The following is an 18817-nucleotide window of genomic DNA, read 5'->3' on the forward strand; positions in this document are numbered from 1 at the left end:
GCAGGTGGATATCTGCTCCACCGTGGACCTCCATGGACTGCAGGGGGACAGCCTGCCTCACCATGGTCTTCCCCACAGGCTGTGGGGGAATCTCTGCTCCGGCGCCTGGAGCACCTCCTCCCCCTCCTTCTTCACTGACCTGGGGGTCTGCAGGGTTGTTGCTCTCACATATTCTCATTCCTCTCTCTAGCTGAAGTTGCCATTCCGCACACCCCCCACCCCCCACCCCCCCTTCTTAAATCTGTTATCCCAGAGGTGCTACCACTGTCGCTGATGGGCTCGGCCTTGGCCAGCGGCGGGTCCGTCTTGGAGCTGGTTGGCATTGGCTCTGTTGGACACAGGGGAAGCTCCTAGCAGCTTCTCACAGGAGCCACCCGTGTAGCCCCCCACTACCAAAACCTTGCTGCACAAACCCAGTATACTAAAGAATACTATTTATACTTACCCTTGGCCCCTTATAGTTATGCTATGGCTATGCACTACACCATTGCCTTGCGTCAGACAAGGTAATCACATAACAATTCTCCTGTGGAACCCATGCCTCGCTTAGTGCAGAGGATGGGCAGTCCAAAGGACACCCTTAAACACTTCCCAACTTTCATGTGCCTGATGTGTCAATTTAAGCACCAATCCTTTATTACCTTTTTCCACATTTAAAGCTCATACAATATCAAGCACTCCTCCTTGAATAGAGACAGTCTGTAGAGAGTTACGCCTTCCCACATGGTTGTGATCTGACAACCACCAAATCAGTGAATACTGTAACTGTCACCCTGATAAGGAAAGTGTTCTAGTATTTCTCACAACAAACCCAGATACAAGTTACATTTAAAGGACATAAAACATATGCTGAAATAATGAAATTGTACTTACATTTGAAAATAAAGCTCTGCAATGGTCTGGTTTACCTAGGAGTAAATAACTCACTGCAGAGCATTAGGAAAAAAAAAAGAAAAAAAAAGACTGGCATAGAGAAATAACGATAAACCAGTGATATTCTGTTCAACAAAGACAATAAAAGACTTGAGGAAGCCACTCCTCTCACAACTGGAAAAGGAGCAGAACTGTTTCAAAGGGTGTTGACTGCCGGCAATCCTGGTTTTGGAGATATGCTGAAGCTCCACTCCCATATGAGGGATTTTTTATCATTGTTTTGCTGGTCTCTCAAAAGGGACAAATTGTCACTGTTCCAGCAAAGCCTGCAAGCAATGGAAGGCACACAAAGCGACACTGTTCCCCCAAGAAACACACTACTGCAACTTCATCCAAGTGAGAAGCTTAATACTCTGAAATGTGGGAAACAGACTGTGACAGATACTGTCAAGGATTTTCTACTGCCAGGCAGACATTTACCCTTTACATCATTTTGAATGTTTTTATTAATTTTATAAGCTTTACCACTTGCCCTTCTCTTCCATGAATAGTGCCCACATATCACATATAACATACACACAATAAACTAAGAGTCCGTCAACAGCAAACATTGGAAGATGCTTCTTTCAGCTCTTAGATTATCACTCATTGTATGTTGCAGAAAACAAAAGGCCTCATAAAACATATTGAAGTTTAACATACTTGGGATACTTTGGACCAGTTCTAAACTAGACAGTCCATAAGAGACAACACCCTGAGAACATGCTCAAATTTAAAACTGAGTAACCATCTCAGCCACGGAGCACACCAGGGCAGACGGTCTTTCAGGTAAGCAAAAATTTAATTTCTTTAGAGGCTAACAAGCATGTGCTTACATAAAAAAGTTAATCACCAGTGCAGATCTTAAATCACCGATGCTGTGTGCTCTTAGGAAAAAATTCTACCCAGTATATAAATAGCTGGATTTTCTGATATTTTCAGCTTCTGATTGGCTCTGCATCTATCCCCGTGCACTGAAGATAGCAGCTCACTAATTTCAAGGGATCAAAGCAAGCTATGACAAACTCTAGTCTTTCAAGGACTCTTCCCGCTAGGTATAAATGAGTAATAATTCTGGTGGCTGAAACTGCCCATGGCACTGGAGCACTCCCCCTCCCCACGTCGATGGACGACACATATGCTACACGACAGCTGCACTCTCTCAGCCAGAAGCGCTGATGAGCAAGGATAGATCTACTTGTAATAAACTAGTTAGAAACAGCAACGCTGAGAAATGAGAAACAAATCTATTAACAGCACATACTTTGTGTTTCTCCCACTTGAAGCCAAACGGTTCCATCCTATTCTTCAGTAGCAATATGCACTGATACGAAATATGCAATTTCCTTTAGATGTAACAAAGACTTATACTTACTCTTTTTACCTTCATGTGAGGTACAGGGAGTAAGAGATAATAACCATGTTCAGATTCCATTACTACTATATTACCATTACATTACTACCATTCGCATTTCATCTTCTTAACTTCGTTCCCATAAGACCATTTACATCTCCAGGATGTTCTTCCCCAAATCCCTCCATTTCCCCCTTCTTGCCCCTCCCTCTCCTCATCACACAAAAAAGCGGTCACCATGCCAATATACAGCCTCTGGAATGTGGCAGTTTCTGCTCTCTGCCAAGCTATTCCACACATTTAATTCTGAGGTGAAAATACTTTCCTAAGATTTCACTTCTATTCAGTTTTTGTAAATGACCCCCAAGCATAATAGTTCTTCTCATGACATTATTTCCACATACCTCATTGTGAGTCACATGCAAAAAAATTCACTGCTTGACCACAAACAAAGGCATAGTCTTTACTAGAAACATGACTGATGATGACATATGAGAATGCAAAACTCCAGCTTAGCTGATTGCATACTGAAAATACTTTTTATTTAGTAACATACAAGTGTAGTTAGATAAATGGATCTGTAAGATAAGGAGAAAATAACACTTCGATTAACTTTTCTGAGGTGGTGGTCTCCTGATTACTTGTTGAAAACAAACAACCTCTCCACAGGTAAAAGCCCGAACTCAACCAGATTTAATAAAGCTAAAGAAATCATGTGGCTCCTCAGTTTACAAAGTGTTCCCTTCTTTGTTCCTCCTTGTGGAGGAGAATAAAAGAGGGAGATAAAACAAAGTAAAGTTTCTAATAATATTTAATGGACTGCTGTGTTGAGTATGCCTTAATCTTCTTCAATTCTGGAAGCCAAATAAGGTAAAAGCTCTAACCAGTGAAACAAGGAGAAAGCAGGTCAATTTCAAAAGCTTGCTAGTTCCTAGTTAATGACAGAGAGCAGGTGAGATGAGATTTGAGTGCTTTACCCTGAACTTTTCGTTAGATTTAAAATTTTCAATGGGATGAGAGTCATCCTTCTCTGGGCATGGCCACCAGTCCTCTCTCATTTCCAGAGTGAAGAACCTCTTAGGATTCCTGATGCAGCTAGAACATGCCCAGGGGAGACTCAACAGCTATAGGAACAGCGTGAAAACCAGCAGCTAATTAACAGCAGCAAGCCTCACTGTACAAGCTCACACAGAAGCAATATTCTAGCACTGGGCCCTCCCAGACTCAAGAATTTTGACTATTGATCTCCAAGTTGTAGAAGCTGTAGTAAAGGCTGCGGTGCAATACATAGGCTTCTTATGATCTGCTATTCAACTCTAGCTCTCTAGAAATTGTCATCAGTTGCAGAAAAGCTTTACGAGGACAGGTTGACCTGTCACAAGTGACTCATTCATGTTTGTCTGGAAAAATACCTAACCAAAGTTCCAACACGGATTAGATGGAATCAACCGGTCAGCTCCTAGAGACACCTCTGAATAAGCAGCACTCTTCAACAGCCTCCTGGCAGGAGGTAACCTGTTGCCAGCACAGATGTGCAACATCCACTGAAGGGACCATTTAGAGGCTCAACTGGGAACAGGCAACCAAAGGTCTCTAAAAACTAGTCACTGAGGTTTGCTGTAAGAAACGCAGACATATCAGTTACTTGTGAAGCTCTATGGAGTATAGATGCACAAGGATTTCTCAAGATGAAACACTTCTAAACACTTACAGCTTCTACATGCCTGTGAGGAAGGTGAAGAACAGTTGGGACCGGTAAACCGAGGTGGTGTCAAACCTCTAGAAGGTCTCTAATGGGCAGGAGTGGAATTACTGACTTGCCTAGCTTTTATGTACACCCAGACACACCAACTCCCTCACAGCTCTTTAGGAAGCCTTGAACAAAGGGAGTGACAGAGTAACACAGACTGGCGTAACGAACTGCTTCCCTCCACTTTCTTACAGAACTGATAATCTTGAAGTTGGATGTCCTTAAGCAAAGCCAAGTAGCTACATAAATTACACTCAGGAAGGCTAGAAAAGCAAAGGTGCTATTCAGGCTGAACCAAGAACTCGGCACTCACTTCAGAGCGGGTGAGGCTCCTTATATAAAGCTTGGAAATTAGGCAAATACGATTCATGTTTGGTTTGTAGCTTCCAGGCATAGAGTTTCTAAGTGTATTTGTTGTTAAATAAGTACAGACACCAAGTTCAAGACCCACTGCCACAAAGCTGTTAAGATCATTTGTTCTCCTGAATTATGCATTACCTTTGCTTGGTATGCAATGTTTTGAAGGCAGGTACCCCACAAAGCCCCAAATTCCAGCATGTCTATATGCCATATGGACAAGCTTCTCCAACCGTCTGCTCCTCACGGAAATTCTATTTGTTTTCCTATTGATTTTATTATGTTTAACAGCATACTAAATCATTCCTGAGGTTGACAAGTTTCTGGAAAATTGATATATGCTGTCTAAAACTGCCTGAGGCTGGAATAAAACCAAAACAAATGGCTTCTTTTAAACTCTTGATTTGCATTACTACAGCCAGGCATACAAGTGCCATCTTGTTTGGCAGAAGAATTCTTCTCCTTTGTGTAACATCTAAAGCACAGGAAATCTTTAGAAGCTCTTATGGGTCTGCATATTGGAGGAAGGCAATTGCAAAATACGAGACTATTTGAGCGAGGGTGGGACTAAAAAAGCAGATTGTCAGCTAAGATCAATGGGGTGGATTCTCTTGCGGAGAGGTGGAACAGTGAGTAGATGCCTTGGAATCTACAGCTTAAGACAAAAGTAAAATTTTGAGTGAGACTTAAAGACTTGTATTTAATTCTTCCCCTGAGGAACTGTACTTTGAAGCATTTAAGTAAGATCAGGATGAAGCAGGGGTTTTTGTTTGTTTGTTTTAAATCTTGGAGTCATCACCACTAAGTACTACAGAATTTGTTCCAAAGATTGGACTGCATTGTGAAGAGCATCTCAAATGGGAAAAAGCACCCAACCAGTAATTTTTTTCTTGGTTCAAAAATTAAAGGGGGAGATGAATTAGAGAACAGTCTTGATGCTTTGATGTCAGAAATCTGAAAGCCATAAGAGTTCAAGAGGAAAACTGATTAAGAAGAAAGAATTTTAAAAGCTCCAGACAAAGATCTGACAAAACCTGAGAAGATCATATGAACACATACTCATCCTTGTTAGACTCTCATTAAGCTGTTATACTGGCTATTTTCTGGCAAATAAAAAGAACTTGTAAAGAAAAAATATTTTTGTGGGAAGTAGTTAAGACACTGAATTAGCTGACAAATAATGGGATTGCATTTGCAGAGCTGCAGACATTTAAGACATTAATAGTCATAAACTTCCCATTTTGGCGTGATTAAAAAAATTCAAAGAGATAGAAGTGACATTTTCCAGTAGTCCCTGAGATGCCACAGAATAAGCTTCTGAGTTCTGCTAAGGAGAAACCAAATTAGGTCATGAGTACATAAGTTGATTTGTAGGTCAGTCCTCTGAGTAAGCAGGAAGCCTCCTGTGAATTAACAGCAAGAAAAACAGTCTCAAGGAGATGTCTTTCATTTAGAGAATTTTATGATCATCCAAGAGATATATACAAAAGTGCAGAAGATACTATAGTCCTCATGATATTAAAGATTAAAAAAATGAATTCCAGTAACAAACAAAATAGTACAAAAAGAGAAAATACTCTTCATCTTAGCCATTGAAATGAGCTACAGGAGAATATCAAATTTATCTCCTTAGAGAAGGCCAAGCAAATTGAGTTCATTTACTAAGTGCTTAGATATTGTAGAGATCATATATAAAGCTCAGCAGAATTTAGATAACTCTACTGATGGAGATAGCAGAAAATACTGCAGCATTATCAGTGAACGCATCACTTCCAGAATAAAAAAAAAAAATAATCTCAGCTTATTTGCTTTGCATCTGTGTTTTCAAAGACAGTGACATGGTATCACAGTTTCTAATTTCATACCAACAAAATCTACTTTGCACAAATATTACAGGAAAAATTCAAAAGGTCTGAGAAACATGGTTCCAAGCTGTGCTGACCTTCATATCATAGAGAAGTCTTTTTTAATTCAGTAGATGAATGCAGTGAAGTTAGTAAGATCTGTCTCCTTTTTTCTATCTGCTAAATGATTCCATAATCTCCAAAATACACTGTCTACAGCTGGATCTTAATTTTGAAAATTAAGGCACAGAGCTGGGAGATTAAATAATGCCAACCTTTTCCTAACTAATATATAGTCCCTGTGCCAATAGCTATTTGCACATTTGTAGTCAGAAACCTTGTCATCAAAGATGTTTGACACTCGATATAGGAGCTTTCTGTGCTCATCTGTTAAAGACAGGAGTTTCTGCCAACTTACAGGCAACTTTGATGACTTCAAAGGAATAAACGTCCAATATACCAAAAATTCCCTGGAAAGGCCACATACATCTGCTGTTGCTGGAGGCTCTTCTGCCACTGTACATTGCCTGTCCTTTGCAAACTTGGCCAAACTGGTAAACGCTTTGAAACACCACCGAAACAAAAAATCTCTAAGTGGAAGAAACAAACCTCATGTGCTAGGCACTCCTAGCAAGAAACAATGAGCATTCTTATTAAAACAGAAGTCTAGAAAAGCTTTGCAAGCATCTACAAACAGCAAAAGGTTTTTTTATGGAGAATCGTGCCTTTACAAGCATCGTGTGTGAAGACAAGTGTTGAAAAATTGTTCTCCACTCAAAACAGGCAGAAAAATATTTTATATCAAAGGTGGAAAAAAAGTTAATGTCAAGTTAAAGGAGTCCAAGACAGACTAGAACTATTTTATTAAATCAGGAACATCAGGCCATGGGCTGTAGTCTGGTATTAAAGCTCAGGAAAGTGCATACCATTCAAAAGGTCAGACAACTGCGTCCTCACAAGCTGCATTCTTAAGCTGAAGTGTTACTGATGGAGCACATATTGGAAAGAAAAATAACTAGGACTGCTAAATCACTTGTAGAATGAGTTCACTGAGAAAAGATGGACAGTAATGTTTTTATTTTGCACAAGTATAGAACAACATAAATGTCTTTTGACACCTTTGAGCAAGGTTCCTTAAACCCCAAGGTACATCCATATGTGTTAATCAATGATAACTGAACAAGCAATAATAAGACAGGTAAACAGACCTCCTAATAGTGTTGCTCAAATAAATTAAAGTAGAATATTTCTGAACCAACAATACTATTAGTAGATACTCTTTTTTCAGTCTACTTTTGAAGTGATGTCATCACCGACTAACTTAAAAAGATCACTTTTTTCTACAACTAGGTACCCTCTTTTAGACTCTCAATCAGAAAACAGGCAAACTGAATGGCTGGTTTTTTTGAAGGGGAGCAGTAGATGTGTCTGCTCATGCAGTACTGACTAAAGATTGAGACAGCAAATCTTGCACAGACAGAACAGATAAGAGATCTGTCTGACAGTCCACTAGAATTTCATTTGCTCTGCAGACAAAATAACAAGGTTGCTTGGAGGTAATCCAATAAACTGTTCCAACAATTATTAACAGAAAAGATTCAAGAAATGTGGAAAAACTGTTACATTAAAAAAAAAAAAAAAAGGCAAGGCTGAAGGTTTCCAAATTTGTTCCTTTTCAACACTGTTATTAAATGCCTGAATCTCCAGAACCTTGCTGACATTACTTAAGCTTAAAATGAAGGCTCAATCATAAAAAACCCTCTCATAAAACACGAATAAGATCCAACGTTATCCTCAATCGAGGAATATCAACATTAAGCACTTTAACTTCCACTCTTTCTCCAGGACCTAACCCGAGGCTTCTTCTCTTCTTCACTTTAGAAAGTTTTGCTTCTGTTATGTTTCGCACTGGAATCAAACCTGCTTTTCCCACACCAATATCAACAAAAACTCCAAATGGCGTTGCATTTTCAACTTTTCCAGTCAGAACAGTACCAACACTTAAGTCTTCAAAGCAGACTATGCTTCTCTTGAAGTCAGGTTTATCAAAATCTGTTATAAGAAACAAGAAACAAAAATAAGACACCGCAGAAAAAGCTTGTGTTATTTTCTAAGGGTTGTTTCCAGCTAATTATTTCTAATTAAGAAGTCATCCAAGGTAGCTCTAAGGTCCCAAATACTGCTTCATTACATTTTTTAAATAAAGACCCATCTGTGATAAACAACTGATTTCTTGTATTTTATGAATCACTTTAAAAGACTATGATTAATAGAGTAATAAGTATAGTGAACTCCGTGGTATGAAACTATCACAAGAGGATCAGAAGCATGTAGTATATTAGCTAGTGACCGAAAGATTCTTTAAATTTTCTTGCAGCTAGCGAGAAAAGACTTGAGGTGACTCTTACTTAAGCTACATAAATTATACATAAAATTCTATTCCTATACAAATACAGGAAGGTGAATACTTGGTCTCATCAAATACTAAAGAGAAAAGTCAACAAGGTGCTATGCTTAGGCTTGCTGTTCATCTGAACCATGACATCACACGAACAACTGCTTCCCATGATATCAAACAATAAACTGCTTCTTTGCACTGACAACTTAAAAATCACACACATGTGATTATAAGCAAGTAATATCCCAATATATTAGAGTTCATATTCTGCATTTAAGGGCGTAGATAGATCTTTTAAACGCTCTTACTTGCTTATCACTTTCTGCTCCTGAAGAAAATCCTTCTGAGCCATCTCAACAACTTCCCTTTCAACCTTTCCCTACTGCTGTTTTACCTTTTCCAAAATACAATAGGACTGAGATTTTCCAGAGAGCATCACGAAAACAGGATTGTGATCATTTTCTTATACTCACCTTTGAGAAATAAAATACAGCCTAAAAAAGTTTATAGCTAAAATGTACTGAAAATCTATCAGTCTGTAACTTCACCAGGCTATGGATCTGTATTGGGTTTGTGTGGCAAGGTTTTGGTAGCGGGGGAGCTACAGGGGTGGCTCCTGTGAGAAGCTGCTAGGAGCTTCCCCAATGTCCAACAGAGCCAAACCCAGCCAGCTCCAAGACAGACACACTGCTGGCCAAGGCCAAGCCCATCAGCAACGGTGGTAGCACCTCTGGGATAACAGATTTAAGAAGGGGGGGTGTGCGGAATGGCAACTTCAGCTAGAGAGAGGAATGAGAATATGTGAGAGTAACAACCCTGCAGACCCCCAGGTCAGTGAAGAAGGAGGGGGAGGAGGTGCTCCAGGCGCCGGAGCAGAGATTCCCCCACAGCCCGTGGGGAAGACCATGGTGAGGCAGGCTGTCCCCTGCAGCCCAGGGAGGTCCACGGTGGAGCAGATATCCACCTGCAGCCCAGGGAGGACCCCACACCGGAGCAGGTGGATGCCCAAAGGAGGCCGTGACCCCGTGGGAAGCCTGTGCTGGAGCAGGCTCCTGGCAGGACCTGTGGCCCCGTGGAGAGAGGAGCCCACGCTGGAGCAGGCTTGCTGGCAGGACTTGTGACCCCGTGGGGGACCCACACTGGGAGCAGTCTGTGCCTGAAGGACTGCAGCCCGTGGAAGGGACCCACGCTGGAGCAGTTTGTGAAGAACTGCAGCCCGTGGGAAGGACACACGTTGGAGAAGTTCATGGAGGACTGTCTCCCGTGGGAGGGACCCCACGCTGGAGCAGGGGGAGAGTGTGAGGAGTCCTGCCCCTGAGGGGAAAGGAGCGGCAGAGCCAACATGTGATGAACTGACCACAACACCCATTCCCTGTCCCCCTGTGCTGCCATAGGGGAGGAGATAGAGAAAATCAGAAGTAAAGTTAAGCCAGGGAAGAAGTGAGGGCTGGGGGGAAGGTCTTTTTATGATTTGGTTTTATTTCTCATTATCCTACTCTGATTTGATTGGAACTAAATTAAATTAATTTTCCCCAAGTTGAGTCTGTTTTGCCCGTGACGGTAATTGGTTGAGTGATCTCTCCCTGTCCTTATATCTCCACAAGCCTTTTGTTATATTTTCTCTCCAGCTGAGGAGGGGGAGTGATGGAGCAGCTTCGGTGGGTATCTGGTGTCCAGCCAGGGTCAAGCCACCACAGGATCAAACCCCAATTGAGTACACAAGCTGGCAAATGCAGCAATAGGCTTTGAATGACATCAGATTTTCTACTGCAGGAATGTACGTAATTGCTCAGGTCCAAAATGGTTAATCCTTTTGTAACATTATACTGTGCAGTGGTACTTCAATGAAAAAAAGCAACTAAACAGCCAGTCAGGGCAACGAGCACAGGAAGATTCAGAGGAACGATGGGAATCTTTTTGTATGTTTGCAAACCTGTTTCCCCCCCTGCCATCCTAGCAGATTCATTATAGTTACCTGATTAGCTGTTCAACTTTAACGTTAAAAAGACAATTTCTTGCAAGAAATGCCTTGCAAGCTTTGGCTAGAAAAAGATTTTTAAAATAATGTGATAAAATATACTATTCTTTTCCTTTCCCCAAATAATTCTACTCATTTTCCTTTGTACTAAAATTATTCAGGAAAAATAAACAACATAGAATTTCAATTAAATTTAAGATGATAATAGGAAAGCTACTCTTCGTCCACAGTTCCCTAACGTCACATCTCTACTGTTGGGAACAACAACGGAATTGAATCTTAAACCAAGATTATTTTTTGAATCAGGGTAGAGTACAAATCATTCAATCTGCCTGAGCCCTGTAAGATGTGATGCATTTCCTCATTGACAGTCACTAGCAGGGTTACAAAGACAATGAATTACAGCTATACAAGGCTACTAGGCTGCCTACTCCAATCACAGAGTCTGTCTACAGTAATACTGAATGTACTGGACCAGAAGAATGTTTCCACTGAAGAGTCCCTTTTGGTTTTATATCTTCATATGTTAATAGTCTATCCTATTGTAATTTAGATGTGAGACCACCAGAACAAATGGAGACAGAAAATACACATTGTCAAGATCACTATTTATAAAATCGGCAAGGAAACTACTAATGAACTGAAAAAAGGGGGACAGAAATGTTATTTCTTTTAAGCATAAGTTTATTATTCGTTATTATAAGCCTGCATCTTTGCTGCCTACCTTTATCTCTTGCTGTCATAAGAGAATCCAGCTGTAAGTTTCATTAAACAACAGCATCTCCCAGATGTTTTACTTCATTGCTTATCTCATCTTTCTTCTCTTCCACCTCAAACTGTTAAGCACTACTGCAAAGTTTTAACCAAGGTAGGTCACAAGCCATGGGCTCCAATTACACTTTTCTCCAGGAACTAGTGCAATAAAAGAGCAGAACTACACACTACTACACCACTGCTCCACAGACCTTTATTACTACTGTTTCAGCTTGGTCTCAGCATTCCCCTTCATGGTGGAGAGCCAACACAGATTTAATCAGTATAGAGTCAACATATTGAAACTATTTCATTTGTTAACAGGCATACAAGCCCCTTCCCACAGCTGAAAATGCCATGATTTAAGACAGGATTCACACTCCTTACCTACTGAGCTGGAAAGAAACATCTGACTATGATATAGCCTTTACCTTGCCTGAGAAAAGAAATGGAGTTACACATCCATGAAAATCTACAACTGACTTTAGAAGAAGAAAACATGCTGTTTTAAAACTGGTATGTAGAACAGTCAAACTGAGATTACAGCCTTCAAAGCAAAGGTTTACCTGTTCGAATGTCAAAGCCTTCAGGCTGAGTCAGACCATCAATGATCAGCTGCAGCGTGTGCACCGTTGTATTTAGCCTTTTGGCTGTGCCTTCCAGTCCTTCCTTCTGAATTACTGCATTTACTTTTTGCTGCATATCTGATTTTCCTATGTCATTTGTGTTTCCTCCAATGAAAGATAAAAACCTGGGAAGTTCAAACAAAGACAGAGAGAAGTTTGTAACATCCTTCAGTGGAAACTGAACCTTTGCTATATTTAGGGGGTTTGATTACTCTTGCATTGATGTGTGAACAAAACTTCTGATAAAAAAATATGAACAGTGAACAGTTTCCCAAGTGCATGTCTTCTCAACTCATCATCAACAACTCTGAACTCACTGATCAGACATACATGGATAGAGTCTATCTGTATACAAGTATCTCCTGGAATAGATTACAAAATTAGAAGCAAAATTTCAAAGTGATGATTTCATCTCATGCTAAAACAAAATCTGATTATGAGTGAAAGATGTCTTTTACAATGAAAGTTCCCTAGAAATAAGCGAGAGTTCTACAATACTGTCATTTTTATCATCACTCTCATTCAAATTAAAATGAATGGCAATTTATTAAAACAATGAACATTTAAAATATTAAATTAATATGAAGAATCTTTAACCAAATTTAAGAAAAATTTTACATGAAATACTTCTCTTGTCTATGAACTTCATGATCAAGAACAATTAGTTTTTTAGAAACTAGGAAATTATCGAGTCAAAGTAGTTACACAACACAAACACCCTTATCCTTCCCTACTGTCACATACATACACACATTGCAGATTGAGACAAATTTGGACTGGCATCTAAAAAGGCTGAGAAGAAATACTTTAAAATAAATATATCTTGATCTGTGATCTCTCTTTTTTTTTTTAAATAAATGAAAAAACCCAAACCACACTAACTGAGGTTTTTAGTTTAGCAATGTTGGCACATATGCTGAGAAGCGCAGAGAATAGATGACAAAAATTCACATACAGACCCTACTCCTTATTATCAGTAGTGATGCCTTAGACAATGTTTACTTGTTACTGAATAAATGTCCTTATTTTACTGAAGGATTTAAAAATGCAAACCAAATCTTTAATGGATATAAACCAATGAAAATGAGGATGCAGCTCACAGAAGCTGAGTCACATTATACTATATAAAGCAATTTGTCCTCTTCTCAGTAGACACTTCAGTTATCTGTCCCGCTGCCCTGCTCTGTATCTCACCCTGAATAAACCTCATCTCCCCTACTTTATCATAGCCCTTATTGTTGGAGGGAGGCACATGGTTTTTTGCGTGTTTCCCACCATAGCAGACAGGTAGAATTATTGTCCCTGGCCTTCAGAGTCCGAGTAAACATTCCTTCCAAATTCCTAAAAGAGATCCCTCCTTCCTGTCCTTATCCTACTTCACAACAAGTGTAAAGTACAAGCCACAAAAGAAGTGCTGACCAGCAGGTTCATGCCCTGCACTTGGGAGTGATGGGAGACATTCCAGCTCCGTAAGAAAGCAAAAGCCCCTGGTACTCATCCCCGTGCTGTCCACCCCCCCCAATCCCCAAAAGCCCCTAGTACTCATCCCGCCCCACAAAAAACCCCAAACCCCCAAACATTCTGTGCTTTTATCAAACCTGAGTCTAGTATTTCTTTTGGCAGGAGACACAGTGGAGTTTTTTTGTTTTCTTTTTTTTAACCTGAAGAATCCAACTGACATTACTTAGGTGGTGAGTGGTAAAAAGCTATATGCACTGAAATACAAAATTAAATTTCTTTTTGAGAAAATATAAATAGAAGGAACATAATTAAAGCAGTATCTGACTTTCAATAAATCACAAAATTCATCTTTGAGCACAAGGGCAAATCTTCACTCCAAAATGTCCACTCATTTTGCCAAAAGGAGGACATCCGTTAAAATTGGCTGTCAGGACTTCCACTTTTTCACTGAATTCAAGTGCAAGCATGGCGATTTAAGTGGACTATTAGCTCAAACACATAGATTTGCTCTTAACAGTGACAGATATAATTTTCACATTAATTTTCTAAGTGCATACAGATCTTTCATGTGGCAATGTATGAAGAAAAAAAATTAATAAGGATTCAGTGGATGATGCTGTTCTCAGGGTTTACTGAGTTTTGCTTTGATTGCATTTCAACTTTTGACATCACTTTTTAAAGTAGTTTGAGGCAGTTTGGAAACAAAGTAAATATCAAAACAGTTGCCATGTTGTTTATAATATTAAATATAAATTTTTCTTTTCCATAAACTAACAACAAAACACTACTACTAATCAAATATTTTGTCTAATAAGAGCCTATATATCAAAAATATGAGACCTACTATGAAGCCATCTTCTGTTGGTCTCAAAAGAGCACTAAGAGTGGTTGCATTGATAATACTGAAAGTGCACGTAGGCCCAGGCAAAGCGCTCTTTACACAGCTCCTCGGGGCTGCTGGCTGCTAACGTTGATGGATGGACAATGCCCCACCACAGCACTAGTGACAGGCGGCAGCTGCCCCAGCTTTGACTGACATGCCAGATGTAACACGACAAACCTGACCAGCCTCATGACTCAACCTTCTAAATAATGTATGCTTTACCGCCAACCCCTGTAAACAAGTTTGCTGACATTCACATACTTGGCTTTATTTCACTCCAAATGGAAATTCAGCTGAAGTACCTCCGAGTAACATTTTCTCACCATTAGGATTTCGCAGAAGCACATTCACTTTGTAAATCAGTAACAGGGTGGGTTTTGCTGCTAATAAGTGCAACCACACGGAACACCCACCGATGTATTAAAAAAACCCCCATTATGTACAAAACTGTTGAACGTGTGGATAATGCAATCAGAATGCACGGTGCTACGTGCAGGCTGCTGGAAAGAAAACCAGCCTGAAACAGCACACAACCCAGGTGCCTGAGCCGTCAATTACTATTCATGAAAGTTATTTCGCTGCCCGCTCCTTCCTCTGCCTCCCCCATCCTCCGGAAATCCCAATGGAAGTATTTATCCGATATTAAAAAGGATTCCTCATCTAGGCAAGGGTGGTAGGTTTGGGCCCTGTGTTATCAATTACAGTTGTTTAAATAACTTATTAACATGGTTACTGCTCAGAATAAAATTTTGGCTCCACCTGAAGATGACGCTTAAACACGTGCCCAAGTCTAAGTACATGAGAAGTCCCGCCGACCACAGCAGAATTAATAATATTCTAAGAATCAGGCATTTGGTTAAGAGTATTTCAGAATGACAAGATATATTATAGGCAGAACAGAGCACTGTAACAAGGCACACCGTGCACATATACAAAAAGAAATAATCTTTAACAGAAACAATATATTTCTACTTTAGAAATTCTCACCTTTTTAGGTTAGGTTTTGGTAAATTTCTTGGTGATTACAGATGTAGTTTTTAAGAATACTGTTGAATCTAGTTATATATCTGATGTATCATTTTCACTCAAATGAACATAGCCTAAGGGCACTTAGAATATTAAAAAAATATCAACATAAAGCACAAATCTCTGACTGAACAGTCGTGCTTTATACTGATCATTTCTATTTTTAAATGTCATTGCTAAGAACAAAGTTAAATGTTTCCTTATTAAAAAAGCAACCCAACAACTTTGAGAGTTATTTCAAGGTCAGAAAAAAAGGATATAGTTGGTAATAAGGCTGGGATATAGCTACGGGGGGAAAAAAGTTTCCCTTAATTTACATATTTTGATCTTCATAATGTTAAACTATCTCACTACAATCTTTGAAATAGCTCACTTACCCAATTTGTAAATGAGAGTTCCAGCTGCACAACATATGAACATGAATGATCTAGGCAAAAATGAAAGCCCTTCAAGTATTTTCCTGGCTACATATGTGAATTAAATAACATGTTGCACTAGTTCAAGTGCTATGTTTATCTACTAGAAAGATAAAACCTAAAGAAAAGTTAACAGAAATGGAAATGGGAAAGATGAGATGTTTTTTCTGAAGTGAGGTCATTCTTATAAGATATACTATCCTTATTTCCTCAAATGTTTAGTGTCTGAGTGAATGGCGAACTTTCTGTTCAAGGCACATCAACTCAGATAAAAGCTGCCAGAGTTTTAGGAGAGTCAGAACAGAGTGAAATTTAGCTGGTTTAGAGACTTTGAGTTTTATGGGTTTGAGATTTAGAGAATACTCAGAAACCTATGCAACCACCTTAGTTTTAAAAGCAATCTTTTCAGTCTTACAGGACCTGCAGAGAATAGTCATGGCTAAATCACTGATGTTTTTATTTAATACATAATTTCATCCATCTTACCCAGATAAAGAAAGAAAAGTAGCATAAATGTAACAAATAAGCACATCACATTCACTTAACATACACATCTGCACAAAATTATAGCACAGCCTTTGCAATGCTTAAAAGATAATGCAAATTTCAGTGGAATGCAAAAAACAGTCAGAAAAGAGTAAAACTGTTACCAAGGGAAGTCTTCTGTAAATTTTTTACGAAGTTACTTTAAACACCCCAAAAAGCTTCTTCTAATGTGCAGGAATTCTAAAGCTTTGCAAGGGTTTTAGTCACAGTCATTTGTTTTATGTAATCATTTCCAGCAACACAACTTAAGAGCTGGGAGTACTGGATTCATTACATTAAAGCAACATGATATGCCATTACATCTTGTCACAGTGCACACATGAATTAATGGTAATGCAACATAATCACTCTGAAAACAAAACAACTTTGCATTAGCATGCGCTTTGTTAGGTAAAATGTACATTCATGACAGTAGGAAACTTAAATTATGCAGACATTTATATTTTAGTAATGTTTTGAAATGCAAAAGCATTATTTTTATAATGCAGATGTTGACTGTTCCTGTTCTCACTAGTGATACAGATCCTCAATTTTCAACTACTGATGCAGATTACATAGCAAACAATATTTGTGCATTCTCTGTAATTAGTTCCTGGACACGGAAAGTTAAAGTTTCAAATATATTTAAAACTACTTATGTGGTTTAGCCAGATAAGGATATTTAACCAATATGTTTTTCCTCAAATGCATAAATTATTAATATTATAGATTATCTGACTGCATGCAGAAGACCAGAAAGCACTCAGATAGTTTATGACATTTTGAATGTATAAATCTAAGAAACAATGAGTTTCTAAATTGAGAACAGAAATTCAGATGCAGTTACACTGCCACATAGCCACTTTGCTACAATACCATTAGGTACGCTGTTGTTAGCTGTCTTCATGACTACTGATATATCACATAACTGAAGTGTAACCCAAGATACAAAATAGTAAAACATGATTAGTTATCCACAGAGAATTAGTATTACAGTTAAAGGAGATCATTCCATAAAAAAGTTCATTTTTTCTTCATAATTTTTTTTTTAAATGCAACCAGTAGGAAGTTATGTAAGTTTCAAAAATTTCAACAAATGAAAAAATACCACTTGATTTATGGGTCTAGTATTTATAGTGTAACTGGAGGATAATTCTTTGTTATTTCCAAGTTCTTCTAATCATTCTTGTTAACTGTATATTTTGCATCACATAAAATTTTTAAAATGTCTTTATTGGATGGCAATTAGCAGTGAAAGCCTTTTCTGCTCTTCTATTTACCGACAAGATAACTTTCAAAAATATGACCTCTAAAAATCCAGCCACTAAGTTAATAGTCAGACCTGTGAATGAACTGGCCTTCTGAAGTGATGAATATGACCTATTATTTTTTAGGCTTAATGGTCCTAATTCTGCAAGTGTTCTCCTTAATTAGGGTTAGCCATTTCCTATTGGAAATAGTCACAAAGATTCATTAATTTACTAAGCTTAACTTTTTGGGGGGGGTTTAAAGAGAAACATAAGACTTTACCAGAAAGTATTATTTTGCACATTAAATAGCTTGAATAAACACACACCACACACACACGTGTGTACATGCAAGTACAGTCTTATTGAAAGTGGACAAAAGGTGTTTCGGTTGACTTTGTAGTGAATTTAAGGAAAGGCATCCTATCACAGTAGAAACTCCTGTCCTCTGTAAAATATTCACATGTAGACTGCATTATTAAATAGAACACAACAATTTGTTCTCATTGCTCAAACACCATACTAAGTAACTATTCCCTCCCTGATCTCTATTCCCCTTAAACATTGCCTCAATTGCTCAGGGACAACTAGGGGACCTGGACAGAAGCAAGCCAGCCCAGCAGAGAGCTGGAAATGCCATCAAAGGACAAGTGTGCAGTTGCATAATGGGCAGGGGAGGGAGACGTCTTTCTTTTGGTGGTCTCTCCCTAATCAACAGTTTTCCTTCTGCATTTTCTTACGTGTCAGTGCTTGCCTTCAAAACTAGCTAGTGCAGCTTTTCAGCATAGCAACTGAGATACTATGGATCAGCTGCTACATCCACCCACGTAAAGAGTAGCAGAAACACCAGAGGTACTTGAAAAATGATCAGTCCATCGACAATGGAATATAAAAAGTTATCAACATAAATGCTTTGCTGAAATGAGCATCAAATCCAAATGTTTTACTTTGGTGAAGAATAAGCACATGAATGAGTGCTTTGCTGAATCCTCTTGGGATTTTGAAGTCCTTCTGGGGATAACAAGCAGCATTGTCAATACCCAGCAAAGGGCAGGACACGAATCTTCACTGCAAGTCACTCTGGTCAGTACATCAAAAACTTCTCTTACGGCATAACCAACCGCAGTGAGCGGTACTATCCTCTACCAGGCAAGGTCCTAAACCTGGGTAATTAGCCAAGGAAGATCCTCACCTCCATTATGCTAAATCACAACTTTAGAAATATTTTACCAATATTTATAAAAGGTCTAAGTCTGACTGAAATACAACCTGTCTGCCAGATGCTGC

At 39.0% G+C, this 18817-nt stretch overlaps 1 protein-coding gene across 4 annotated transcripts in view; it reads right to left on the reverse strand.

Moving 5' to 3' along the window:
* Positions 1–7277: 7277 nt before the first annotated feature.
* The window catches only part of SRBD1 (S1 RNA binding domain 1), a 135643-nt gene continuing 124103 nt past the window's right edge, over positions 7278–18817 (reverse strand). For all 4 annotated transcript variants that reach the window (XM_052806136.1, XM_052806138.1, XM_052806140.1 and 1 more), the window contains 2 exons: positions 11913–12097; positions 7278–8269 (listed from right to left, as the gene is read on the reverse strand). In XM_052806136.1, the coding sequence (XP_052662096.1) occupies positions 7980–8269; positions 11913–12097 (475 nt within the window). In that variant the 3' untranslated portion in view covers positions 7278–7979. The remainder of the gene's footprint in view (positions 8270–11912; positions 12098–18817) is intronic.

This window comes from Harpia harpyja, chromosome 13 (genome assembly GCF_026419915.1).
Source record: "Harpia harpyja isolate bHarHar1 chromosome 13, bHarHar1 primary haplotype, whole genome shotgun sequence".
Classification (NCBI taxonomy): Eukaryota; Metazoa; Chordata; class Aves; order Accipitriformes; family Accipitridae; genus Harpia; species Harpia harpyja.